At 32.8% G+C, this 14,219-nt stretch overlaps 1 protein-coding gene across 1 annotated transcript; it reads right to left on the reverse strand.

Moving 5' to 3' along the window:
* On the reverse strand, window positions 1-14,176 carry LOC144840887 (phosphomannomutase 2-like). Its single transcript, XM_078696968.1, has 8 exons — window positions 13,986-14,176; window positions 12,753-12,944; window positions 12,251-12,342; window positions 6,225-6,324; window positions 5,761-5,836; window positions 5,233-5,342; window positions 4,630-4,782; window positions 1-302 (listed from the first exon to the last, which is right to left on the reverse strand). The coding sequence occupies exons 1-7, from the start codon at window positions 14,052-14,054 to the stop codon at window positions 4,675-4,677; spliced, it is 747 nt and encodes a 248-aa protein (XP_078553094.1). The 5' UTR covers window positions 14,055-14,176; the 3' UTR covers window positions 1-302; window positions 4,630-4,674.
* Window positions 14,177-14,219: the final 43 nt, after the last annotated feature.

A 14,219-nucleotide genomic window follows, 5' to 3' on the forward strand; every position in this document is an offset into this window, starting at 1 on the left:
ATTTTAGTAGAAACAGTGCTAGGAGGTATACAGAGATGGGAACCAAAATAACGACATTTTAGTAGAAACAGTGCTAGGAGGTATACAGAGATGGGAACCAAAATAATGAAATTTTAGTAGAAATAGTGTTAGGAGGTATACAGAGATGGGAACCAAAATATTAGAGGTATGTCAACTGTAAACAGGGATAGAGTGGTGTATTTTAATGATAGTTTATTAAATATTTAAAGCACTGATTAAATATGAAAGATCCTAATCACCATTATTACCTGATTCAAGGCATGTACAATTATTAGTGTCATATATTATGAGTAGATAAGACGTGTCTCGATTACTCTCTCTCGTGAACTGGTTTTTCGCCAGTGTTTTTCAACTTAAATCGACACCGATCCAGAATAATTGAACAACATATGGAACAGTAAGATCTGGATCTACGCTCAGCCTGTATTTTAACTATTTTATCTGAAATTTTTAATCGTTTTTATCCAGTTTTAATCCTCGTAAGACCATACTACGACGAGGGCGAGTCGGACCCAGGCAACGATCAAAGGAGAGGTGCCCGGTCTGGGCGGTGATTTCATCCTAAGCCTAGCTCGACTTTTTGCTGTTTTTAAGCCTAAGTGCAATATTGATCACCTCGATCTAAGTATCAACGACATCATAAATACTTTTTAAAGAAGTTTTATATGGATATGTACAGTTTTTTGATGTATTTTGGTGTTTTTTTATTCCGTTTTTATCCTGTTTACATTTGATTTGCTTCGTTGCGCTTGGCGGGAAGTTTTAATCAGCTGACCAACACTTGTTTACCTGTTTGATTGACTTTGCTAAGCTCCTGGACGTCATTCAACCACTGATAAGGTAATTAAATCACTCTTAATAATGGCAGCGATTACTACAAATGTTCTTATTATTTTATGCCTTCTAGTGAGAATTAACTTTACCTGCCGCCCAACGTTAAACTCAGACATTTTTTCTACGTTAAACTCCAGCATATATGATAGCTGGGCAATTCAACCGAAGATACATACGGATAACCTGAATATAATGTCTCCCTTATGGACATTGTACGGATCTTCTAAACCGTATCCAGTTTGCCGCTTAAACTTAAAAAACCCAAGTTTCCTGATGGTACTTATTATTATCGCTGGAGACGTTTCTCCGAACCCAGGACCAATCAGAAACCCATGTTCAATTTGTAAAAAACCGATTGCGAAAACGCACAGGGCAATGAAATGCACTGAATGTAAATGTAACTACCATATCAAGTGCGGAAGAATAAATAAAATTGTATATGATAAGCAACGGAACTCGAAAGATAATTGGTTATGTCAAGAATGCCTCTTCAATCAGCTTCCGAATGATGAATGCATCAGTGACATTAATATTCATGACGAATTTATTGCCGACACAAATAATGTGAATGAAACCCAACAAGATGGACATACATGTACAGAAGACATTTACGAGCATTTAAGCGAGGAATTCAACGTGTTTAACAAAGGCCTACATTTTATTCACCTTAATGCGCGGTCATTAGTTAATAAAATGTCTGAACTAAGGCACATCGCATCGAAGACCAAAGCTACTGTTATATCCATCAGCGAGTCGTGGCTGGACGAATCCATCACCGATAACGAGATCAAAATTGATGGATATACAGCGCTCAGGAAGGACAGAAACCGGTCTGGTGGTGGAGTTTGTATCTACGTAAAAAATGAACGCGCCTTCACACGTAGAAATGATCTGGATATCGACGATTTTGAAGCAATATGGATAAATATATATCTGCCTCGTTCAAAGGAAATTGTGATTGGTACATGCTACCGCCCACCAAAACAGAATGTAACTTTATTTCAGAACAACTTTGAAGAAACTGTATCAAAAATCAAAGAGAGTAGTGAAATTTATATTCTTGGTGACTTTAACATATGTACTTTAAATATTAATCCAGTATCGCAAAGATATAATGATTGCCTTATAAGAAATGGTTTTAGTAATGTTATTAAGGATATAACTAGAATAGGAAAAGAAAAAAGCTCATGTTTGGACCACATTGTTACTAATGTACAAAATAATGTGAAGCAATCTGGAGTAATTAACATTGGCCTTAGTGACCATTTTCTTATTTATTGCACTAGAAAAATACCTAAGTCTCATGTTCATAAAAATGAACACAACTCCGCAAAATTACGATCTTTAAAAAACTATAATGTAAATAACTATCTTGAAACACTTAACGATATCGATTGGTCTGTTGTCACTAATAATGTCGATGTAAATATCGCGTGGTTAACTCTTAAAGATATCATCATTAAGGTGATCGACTCAATAGCGCCAATAAAAAAAGTTAGACTTAAACAAAACATAGCACCCTGGTTTACCTCCGAAATTGCCGATGAAATCAAAGTAAGAGACACACTTTTAAAACAATTCAAGAAAGATAAATCTAATCTAGATATATACAAATATTATTGTGCCTCTAGGAACAAAGCTCAGCGGCTGATCAAAAAAGCTAAATCTAATTATTTTCTCAATAAGATTGATGAAAATAAAGACAACCCTAAAAAATTATGGAAAACCCTCAAACAGCTCGGATACGAGAAGAAATGTAAAACAAACACTAAAATCGTTCTCGATGACAATGGTAAACAAACTTTCTGTCCAAAAGGCGTTGCCTCTCGTTTTAATGAGTTTTTCACGAATGTTGCGTCAACACTCGTCAAAAAACTCCCAAAATGCATAGGTCTTTTCACCATGTCCACTAACGATCTTCTTAAATACTACGTTAAATTAAAAGGAAAAATGTTTAAGCTAGAGCCTGTTACCATAGAATTTGTTAAAACTCAACTCGAAAGCCTAAATGTAAACAAAAGCGTCGGTCTAGATAATATTCCCTCAAGATTCTTACGTGACGGTGCGATAATCTTGGCTGAACCGATAGCTCATATCATTAACCTTTCGTTTAAAACTAATTGTTTTCCTCATGATCTTAAAATTGCTAAAGTTACCCCTCTATTTAAGAAAAATACTAGAACAAATGTTGAGAATTATCGGCCGATTAGTATTCTGCCTACGGTATCTAAGATTCTTGAAAAATCTGTAGCTATACAAGTTGAAAGGTATCTTTCCAAAAATAATATACTTTATGCCTATCAATCCGGTTTTCGGCAGGCCCATTCAACTGAAAGCAACCTCATAAATCTCATCGACGGTTTAAAAAACAATAAGTCCAAAGGCCTTCTTACTGGAATGGTTCTAATTGACTTACAAAAAGCTTTCGATACCGTCGATCATGTGATTTTAATTAACAAGCTAAAATGCATGGGTTTTAAGTGTACTGACTGGTTTCAATCTTATCTCGCTAACCGCACACAAGTTGTCAGTGTGAATGGTACCTGCTCTGAACCTCTTATAGTTACTCATGGTGTACCGCAAGGTAGCATCTTGGGCCCTATTCTTTTTCTATGTTATTTAAATGATATTGCTTCTTGTATTGATTCTGATGTTCAATTATTGCTTTATGCTGATGATTCTACGATTCTGTATTCTCATCACGATGCCACCAAAATCGCTCATAAATTAAGTACTGTCCTAGCTAAGTGCCAGGACTGGTTAACTGAAAACAAATTATCTTTACATGTTGGCAAAACCGAAAGTATTATCTTTGGTAGCAGAGCGAAGCTTAACAAAGTAAAAGAGTTTTCTGTAGAATTAATGGGCCGTAGAATCAAAAGTACTAAGCAAGTTAAATATTTAGGTATTGATTTAGACCAATATGTATCATGTGATATCATTGCAACTAGTGTTATCAGTAAAGTTAAGTCAAGGTTGAAGTTTTTACATAGGCAAAGTTCGTGCTTGAATAAAAAATGTCGTAAACTATTAAGCACTGCTTTAATACAATGTACATTTGACTATTCTGCCTCGGCATGGTACGGCGGTGTCAATAAGAATCTTAAACATAAATTACAAACTGCCCAAAACAAGATGGCACGTTTCATTTTAAATGTTGGTCCGAGGTCTCACATAGGTGCCAAAGAGCTTTCCGATCTTGGGTTTCTTAATGTCAGCCTCAGAAATAAGTTTTTAAGATTAAATTATGTTCACAAAATTCGTTATAACTTTAATACGCCTTCTTTCCTTAAGGATAACTTTTTGTTAATTTCTGATCATCACAACCATTTCACCAGGGGTACAACATTTAATTTTGTCACTCCTAAGGCTACTGGCGTTAATGATACGACTTTTTATTTCTTAGGTATCCGTGACTGGAACAGGCTCCCCAATTCACTCAAATCAATACAAAATAATGCAACCTTCAAAATAAAACTTAAAGAATATTTTAATAATGAACAGCTTGGTATTTCAGTTTAATTAAGCTATTTTTAATATTGTTTTTTTGATGTTTTCTTGTCTTGTATGTATTTTCTTGTTTTTTCATTTTTACTGAGTCATACTTAACGATAATTGTACTAGGCCCAACCACTCACTTTTCAGTCATTACGGATTGGACCCCATTGGAAATAAGTTTACTTTTTTGTCGACTTAATGGGTTATCCAGGTATTCTTTTTATACATTGTATATTTTAACTTTTATGTATGAATATCAAATAAAATCAATCAATCATATTAGCCTCTACTGAATTAAAATTGCAACATATTTGCGAGCCTTTATAGAGAGTTTAAAACTTCTGTTACTTGTTTTCTTGTATTTTCTGGACTTGTCACTGTGTATCCAATTGTTCTAGGGTCTTCAAATATCTCATGGTCATTGCCTCCCTATAAAAAAAATGGTGGTTGAAAAATTGTTGTTTGAAAATTTTAAAAAGTTCTAAGGAGTTTCCTCTGGGAAAATAGTGATTTTGTAATAATAATAATAATAATAATATCAATAAAAACATTGTAACACAAAGTATTGTAATATTTTTTTAATAAAAAATTAATTGTCAGATTATGGAGTGCTAACAGTGTCAAAAGAAGTTAGAAAAGTAGCTCATGATGTAATTCTAGCTGCTAAAAGAGGGGAATGCATGACCCTAGTGGCTACCCGACCCCTTGGATCTGCATTTAGTTTTAGAGGTGAGACAATAAAATCAGGCACTGCATTATTTTGTCATGTTTAAATGGAGGGTCCGGATATCAGAATTGTAATAGAAATTCTATGCAACCCATCAGGCTATTGGGAAGAAAGTCAGTACACGCTCAAGCTGGACGTCATAGTATACTTACAGGCATTGTTTTATCACCAAAGAATCTTATTGTCTTATATTCCTTTATATAGTTTAAACAATATGTTTTGTCCCAGCCTTTTGGGAACACATCTACACTGATTTGACCACCTGCAAAAATAATAATATGCAAATGAAAAACTATAGACAAATTAAAAAACAGTTTACAATAGTTTCCATATTAGGTCTGAATAAGCACCATCAAAAACACTTATTAGGTAACAAATACATTTTTTAAATATTTTTTTTTTAAAATGTTTGTATTGTATTTTTCAAACCTTTGTATGTAGGCATGTACACAAAAATATAATTGTGTTTTGGAACACAACATAAAAATGGCTACATATGTTTTACATTATAACCTGCTGGTATATACAACATATGGTGTCTTTATTATGGTAAATCTGATTTAAATAAATATGTGACCTTTGACATTCTATTCACAAGTTATTCATTTTGATAATATTCATTTATATGGGGAGATAGGTTGAGATAGGGGTTTAAATGACATATTTAAGTTGCCACTTACCAATAGCAAATATAAGGTCAGTATCTGCAAACTCCTTCCTCATTGCCGCCACCATATTTTCCCTAATTTTGTGTTTCTATTAAAAATATAAATATTTATTTTTATATAAATCCAAAGGCAAACTACTCAAAAAAATTGACAATGCTGTGGGTATCAGTGGCTGGATCTCAATGGAGATACAAAAAAAAAGCGAAAAGCTAAATCAAAACAATAAAGTAAAACAGCCAGAAAAGTTAGCTTTCGGGCAACACTAGCCCTTCATCAGTGCAGTGCAAATATTATTTTTATATATACTTTTACTAAAAATTTTAATTTGCTTTATCTATTTGCTTATTATTGGACTTTTTTTTATGGCACTGTTTAAATAAAAACACATACATTATTTAAAGTGTAAATATGAAAGCTATCTATAGTTTAATAACAACAATAATCAGTAGTTGTTTTGGATAAACTGTCCAACTGACCTGGTCAAACTCAAAGAATTGCGTTCTTTCTGCCTGGCTGCAGCTTCGACCTACTGGGCACACGTTGATCAGACCACTACGAAATTCAATAAAAGTCCCTCTGAATAATGAAAAAAGATATTTTGAAATATTTTATTTTGGAACATAACAGTGTTTGGATAAGAAAACTTAATTACAAAGAAAATCTTTAAATTTAGCGGATTGGAGAGTAGACTAGTCCAGATTTGAGAAAAATGAAATGCTGTAGGCATTTCGTGTTAAAAGCAAAAAAACATGTGTTTTAGGGTAATTTCGGGGTGCTGAATTCAAATCTGCTGTTTACCCGGCTCAATTTTTAGATCTTCACCCTTAAAATGTGAAAAACAAAATGGCCGCCATTTCAGACTTATTTTGGCTTATAACTTGACTTCTAAGTGACGTAGCAAGTTAAAAATGGTGTCTATACCTATGTTTGTGATATGAAGATTCCAAATATACTGTTATTAAAGTTGTAAATATTCTATTTCAGCCGCCATGTTTGAAATCCAAGATGGCCGCCATTTTAAACATATTTTGCCTTATTAACTTGACTTTTAAGTAACATAGTAGGTTAAAAATGATGTCTTTACCTATGTTTGTGATACTGAGGATTCTAAATATATTGTTACTAAAAAGTTGTAAATATTCTATTTCAGCCGCCATGTTGAAATCCAAGATGGCCACCATTTAAAACGTATTTTGGCTTATAACTTGACTTATAAGTAACATAGAAAGTTAAAAACGATGTCTATGTTTGTGAGACTGATTCCAAATATATTGTTATTAAAGTTGTAAACAGCCGCCATGTTGAAATCCAATATGACGCCTATTTTAAACACACACACACACACACACATATATATATATAGGCACAGAATAAATTCTAATCCGCCCGGTGATATAATGAAATTTAATTAATTAGAAACAATAAAAATGACGAAACCTGTGAGAATGAGAGAAAGCCCTAACTGAGATTCGAACCCGGAACCTTCTGCTTGATATGCAGATGTTCTAACCATTAGGCCACTGGGGCTTTCATTGTAGTGTTCCAATTCGATTGGACAGACTCTCGGTGGGGTATGGCTGAATGTATCTGTACATAGCTGTGCCTACTGTATACTGGTGGATATATATATATTGCTGCTACTAAATTTGTCGAGTAATTTTACGTATCTCCTCCGAAACCGCTGAATGGTACGTGCTCACATTTGACACACTTATGTTTCTTTTTATCATTGTTAATAATAATAATAATAATAATAATATTTATTCGGTCATCAATGTAAAAATAACCAGGAATGAGAATAGGCTAAAGCCCAAACAGATTCTGCACTCACTCCATACAATACAAACAGTTAAGATAAAACCATATACAAGAAAAATACAAATAAACTATACATAACATGAAATATAGTGTTTTGTTAGAGCAGCCTTAAATATTGAAATTGTTTGTGAATCAGTTATGTCATTTGGTATTTGCTCCCATAGTCTAGGAAAGGAAACAAATACAGAATTATGAAAAGTATTGCCTTTGGAATTCCAACGTAAAAGCCTACCCGGACATCTTTCACTTTTAATATACTCATTGAAAGAATGGGGACAGTAACCTTTCAACACCTTAAATCCTAATGAAAGTCTATGTAATTTAAACAAGTCATCAATAGATAATAATTCAAGCACTTTCAACCTATGAAAATAAGATGTGTCCCAGGAACCTTCCTTTCTAAACATTATTATCCTCGTTGCTTTCCTTTGTATACTTTCTATTCTATTAATATATGATTTCTCAAATGGTGCCCACATTGAACAACAGTAGGTAACCACTGGAAGTAATAGAGCTTTGTATAAGTTCAACATAGCTAACCAGGACATATTTTTACTACATTTTGAAATGAAACCAAGCAATCTGCTTGCTTTACAACATATATAATTAACTTGTGTATGACAAGACAACGAACTATTTACATACACACCTAGAAATTTGAATTCTGTAACTTTAGGAATATTGTCTGATTCTATGGTATAATCCCAGTTAACTATCTCTTTACATCTTGTAACATGCATTACGGCGCATTTGACAGGATTTAAGGGAAGTTTGTTTACATTTGCCCATTTAGCAATTAAATCTAAATCCTTTTGAAGCAATTTACAATCATCATTGTTATAAATAGGACGTGATAATGTGTGATCATCAGCAAATTGAAAAAGTGAAGAAGAAATATTATTTACAATATCACTTACATAAATCAAAAATAAAAGAGGGCCCAAAACTGACCCTTGTGGTACCCCTGAAGTAACATTTACCCACTCTGACTTTTCTCCTCTGTAAATAACCCTTTGGCGTCTATTTGAAAGAAAATCTGTAATCCATGCATTAGTGTTTCCACCAATGCCACAGTTATTAAGTTTCTTAATTAATCTTTTATGAGACACCTTATCAAATGCAGACGAAAAATCAAGAAAAATAATATCAATATTTTTACAGTCTTTAAGTTCTAAGCTCTGTGCCCATGAATGAAAAACCTTTGAAAGTAAAAGTTCAGTACTATACATTTGTCTAAACCCAAACTGATTTTCTGAAAGGATATTATTATATTCTAGATATTAAACGATAGCAAAGCAATTTCTCAATAATCTTACAAATTATGGGAGTTAAAGACACTGGACGATGGCTTTTCATTTCGTCTTTGGGTTTTCCATTTCTTTTGAAAATAGGTACAACATTTGCATCCTTCCATTGTTTTGGTAAAATACCTTTTTGTACAGTTAAATTAAAGAATGTACATAAAACATTTAGCCAAATGTGCCTTACATGACTTTAAGAATATTGGAAGCAAACAATCAGGTCCTGGTGATTTGGATACATTTAACTGTGAGAGGGCATAAAATACCTCAGGCATCACATTCAAAGTTGGTAAGACAATCTATTGTATCCAAATCACAATGCTGATCATTATCTATGCAAAAGTTGTTTACAAATTGTGTATTGAAAAGATTAGCCAACACCTTAGCATCAGATACCATTGTGTTATTTATCTTAAAGCTAACATCTAACATCTGAGTCATTTTTTATAGACCTTATATACGCCCAGAATTGTTTTATATCAGTTGTAGCTTTGTTTGAAATATTTACAACATAATCCCGATGGCTACAATATATTGACTTTTTTAATTCCCTGCTACAAGATTTGAATTTATTTATGCTTTCTTCAGTTCCTACTTGTTTAGCAATTTTGTACAACTTTCTTTTCTTTGTGCAAAGCTTTTTTATTTCTGGAGTTATCCAGGGAAAAGATTTCGATTTTTTACATTTCTTAGTTGGTACAGATTTTGAAATTGCAAAATTGATATTACTAGAAATACTTTCCCATATATCACTAATATTAAATTATTATTATTGAATGTTTTGATATTAGCCTAATTGTTAAAACGACCTTCACAACCAAAATATTTCTTTGTAATAAAATTTATTTTAAATGGAACGCTACAAAAATAATCCTCTGCTTCATCAGAGCATGAATACCTAATAACCAGACAAGAACGTATCTTTATTACATTTTACTATCAATCCATTTTCATATCACGCAATCCATTTTTCAACAATATAGTAGTATAACAATAACATTTTGAATGAATAGTGAGGGATTAGTTACAGTTTGACTTTGAATAAACCATTGGTAATTTACTGAAAATCCAAAATGACCTTGTGTTATAATACAAACAACACTATTCAATCAAAGAAACGCTCTACTACACATGAGAAATAGATGTCGGTCGATAAACTTCTGACGACGACTAAAACAACGACAATCAGCTAAATGTTAGTGATTTTATTTCATCTCTGACTTGTTACATTTTCCCTTTCTAGGCTCGTGTATGTAGCATACTACGTTAGTCACAAAGTACCCACGCATAGCAGTGTTACTAGAGCCATCACAGATTACCTCTAATGGATCAATCATTCACACATGAATTCAAAAATTTATCGACAAACGAAATATAGCCTATATTCATTCCTTTTAAATATTAGGCATATTGCCAAGGCTAATAATCGATTTGTCCATAATTATAGCATTTTGCCGGGGGTTTTCCATAATCTAAGGCCAATTTTTAGGCCAAATCATAATTGTGCGTATAGTTTTGTATTTCCGATGCGTGTAGTACCCTATTTATCTTCATTTCCGTACATTCGTAAATATTAGGCCGAATTTCCGTAGTAATTTATAGACGTTCCGAAATTTGAACCGTGTTATACAGGTAGCAGAGCAAAGTTTGCTTCTTTCTGCAAATGTCCTATCATTATTTTCTTTGTTTTATTTGGAGTGTGGTTTAAAACAACACTTTTGTAAAGTTTATAGTGGATAAATAAAAATGAATTTTTGGAAATTGTGGTTTTAACATCTGACTTTATTTAGCATTTTTAAATGAATTAAAATTCCAAATTATACAATTTAACCTTTCGCTCAATATATTTATAGCAACAGCTTCATATTTTTTGTATAACTTTTTAAAATTATTAATTGATAATTAATTTACATTAATTGAGTACAGTTATTAGAATGTATTACCGTACCAAAAGTACCTTCATCAGGGACTTCCCCGTGACGTTCGCATTGAACGAAAAAAAAAATTTATCATGAATTTTACGTGCGAGAGTACCATTTGCGGCCATGTAGGGGTGTCATTTAACAATTTGCTTGCTCAAATACTCAGTGTCTACAGCCCTGGAGTCTTTGGGCAACCCTCTTAAAATAGTCTTGCGACCGCCCCTGATAGCTCTATCTATATTTAAATATATCAATGTAAATAGGTGGTATTAATACAGTTGAGTAGGCCTACGTATCGGCTGGTGGTCTAGAAAAAAATAATCGAATGCTATAACATCGGCACGGGTTCGAGGCTCACTCACTCCATGGTTCTGGTGGTAGAACGAGTCTTCTCGGATAAGGACTATAAACCGTAGGTCCAGTGTACACATCTAGCTCGTGTGCACTTTAAAGAACCTAGTACATCTTTCGAGACGAGTAGGGGGTTACCCCGGTGTATTAGTACATCACAGCCACTGATCACCAACTGGGCCCTCTGTGAGACCAGTCTTTGACTGAAGAGGTTACCCAGTATAAATATATATTTCAATCAATCAATCAATAGGCCTAATGTAAACTATACATTTATAACTACTCGTAATGCACTTACAGTAGGTGGTCTATAAGTTAAACCGTTAAGGAGATAATATACAAGAATTCAAAATGGTAAATGGCGGCCTTTTTAATTTATGCTAATGAACCCACTTCCCGATGTCCGATTTTGGTAAACTTTGGATATGATGTTAATTTGGACCATATCAACCAGAAAAAACAAAAGAAATTCTGTTGCAATTAATTGTTCTAGGTGCAACCATACTTTTACTGGACTATGGTATAAAAACCATTTTTAACTTGCTATGTTAATTAAAAGTCAAGTTATAAGCCAAAATATGTTTAAAATGACGGCGGCCATCTTGGATTTCAACATGGTGGATGAAATAGAATATTTACAACTTTAATAACAATATATTTGGAATCCTCAGTATCACAAACATAGGTATAGAAACAATTTTTAACTTGCTATGTTAATTAAAAGTCAAGTTATAAGCCCAAATACGTTTAAAATTATGGCAGCCATCTTGGATTTCAACATGACGGCCGAAAAAGAATATTTACAACTTTAATATCAATATATTTGGAATCTTCAGTATCACAAACATAGGTATAGAAACCATTTTTAACTTGCTACGTCACTTAAAAGTCAAGTTATAAGCCAAAATAAGTCTGAAATGGCGGCCATTTTGTTTTTCACATTTTAAGGCTGAAGATCTAAAAATTGAGCCGGGTAAACAGCAGATTTGAATTCAGCACCCCAAAATTACCCTAAAACACATATTTTTTCGCTTTTAACACGAAATGCCTACAGCATCTTATTAGAGTGGAAATATGACTATCTGGACTAGTCTAGAGGGGGAGGATTACCTTTTAACTGGAAGTTCTAATTTTGACAAGTATGCTAGGGCGTAATTAATAAATCTTTGGACAAGTTCTTCTCCGAGGTGCTTCTGTATATTCTGAAAAATAAAAAACAAAAATAAAAAACTTTAAGAAAATTGTGTAATAATATATATCTACTGTACTCTAGTAATGCCCATTTTATTGAAAATACTCTTTTGTTGAAATACATACTTCATTGCATACTTATAAAGAGATAACACCATGTGTACTTGTATCTGTGGAGGGTGTAAGTTTGGCCCCCCTGCCAAGATATTATTCAGGCTTTTAATTACCAACCACGATACTTTTACATGGCCTTGCTAAGACGAATCTAAAGACATGGGTGCTATATCAGATAAACAAACTCAGATATTGCTAATCATTAATTTTAGGGCGACTCTAATGAATTAAAACAAGGGCGAAACAATACGTCTCTGGGATACTCAAGTGGAGCTACTCCAAGTTTAAATTTTCTTATAGTTCTTACCGCTCTAGCCAGAAGTTCTCCTTTTTTGTAAGCAACTAGACCATTTTCAGAAAAGAAATAGTCAAAATGGTTCAGTGCCTCTTCACCACCTAACTGTTCTAAAATTTTGTCTTGGTCCGATCCTCCTACCAAACACACAGATACTTTTTTGCGTAGATCACACAAGAAGTCGTCCATTTCTTTTGTTATTCTCTATATATTATAATAAAGTGGGGAAAACAAACAAATATTAGTTTATAAAATGTTTAGAGTGTTGCATTCTGTTAAAAAATGGATTTTATTTCTTATCAGAATTATTTCTTCCAATGTCAAAGGGCATGAATTGACCTATTGACCTTCAAAAGTAAGGAATTGCAACAACACACAGTGTATTGTTTACAAGCCTTCATGAGTAAACAAAACTATTATCAGGAAAAGTATTATCTATTGTATCTGACACACCTCCAAATGGAGGCTTCTGATTGGTTGATGAATGCCATGTCATACAGCAGTAAATCCAAGAGCTGATTATCATGCATGATAAGGCACAATTGTTAGGGAAATTGCTAAATAATTTCCCAGTATTTTATGAATTAGCACAAATAATAAGAAATGATCTCATTGATAACAAGGATATAATTTAATTGTCATTTTGATTCATAGAAATAAAAGAAAATAGTAATATTACAAACAATACAAATATAGTGACAAATAGAAATAAATACTGTTATAATAATATTAGTTAATAAGAATTGTAAAAAATGTTTCTACTAAAAAAAACATTTATAATTTATAAACAACCATTTTCGTATGTATAAATTATTGAACTTAAAAATATCAGATTTTTTATTTTTTTAAATTTATTTTTAATTTTTTACATAATAGACATTCAAGAACAAACAGCATTCATGATAATGTTTATTGAATAATTACAAATTAGCCTATCTATACTGTAAGGACTATGTATACTATTTTTTTAAATATTTACATTTTTATAGAACATTATTTTATTTAAGGTTAGTAATTTAGTAAAATTGTTGTCCTAATTATTTTAAAGTGTGATCTGGTAGTAGTATTACTATTGTATTAAGGGGCATACATAATAGATGTTTATCTCTATTGCATCATTCATCACTTTTTTAGTACTCAAGCAAGTCTAGGCCTATATCCTCCTTCCTAAAATAACACCACAATGTGCGTGCAATTACGTATACGGTATTCTGTATGGTGGGCCTACCACACTGACTAACTTACCTGTCTAGGTGCTGTTAACGTTCCGTCAACATCAAATAGAAAACACACAGATTCGTCCCTTGCAGTCATTTTAAAAATCAGTTGATACTACAAGAAGTTTACTTTGAAAACAAACTTCGGTAAGTTGTATGAATAGAGAAATCAAGCACCGGTTACACGACGACGACTGAACCCAACCCACTTATCTTGTGTGTGGAGTGTGGAGTTTGAGAGAGAAATAAATATTGCAGATAC

This window comes from Antedon bifida, chromosome 4, assembly GCF_963402885.1.
Source record: "Antedon bifida chromosome 4, ecAntBifi1.1, whole genome shotgun sequence".
Classification (NCBI taxonomy): Eukaryota; Metazoa; Echinodermata; class Crinoidea; order Comatulida; family Antedonidae; genus Antedon; species Antedon bifida.

Coding starts and splice junctions, on each gene's coding strand:
- LOC144840887 (XM_078696968.1), bottom strand. CDS start 14,054: ATGACTGCAAGGGACGAATCTGTGTGTTTTCTATTTGATGTTGACGGA. Junction 12,945..13,985: donor CGTTAACAGCACCTAGACAG/GTAAGTTAGTCA, acceptor TATAATATATAG/AGAATAACAAAAGAAATGGA. Junction 5,343..5,760: donor TGACCTTATATTTGCTATTG/GTAAGTGGCAAC, acceptor TTATTTTTGCAG/GTGGTCAAATCAGTGTAGAT.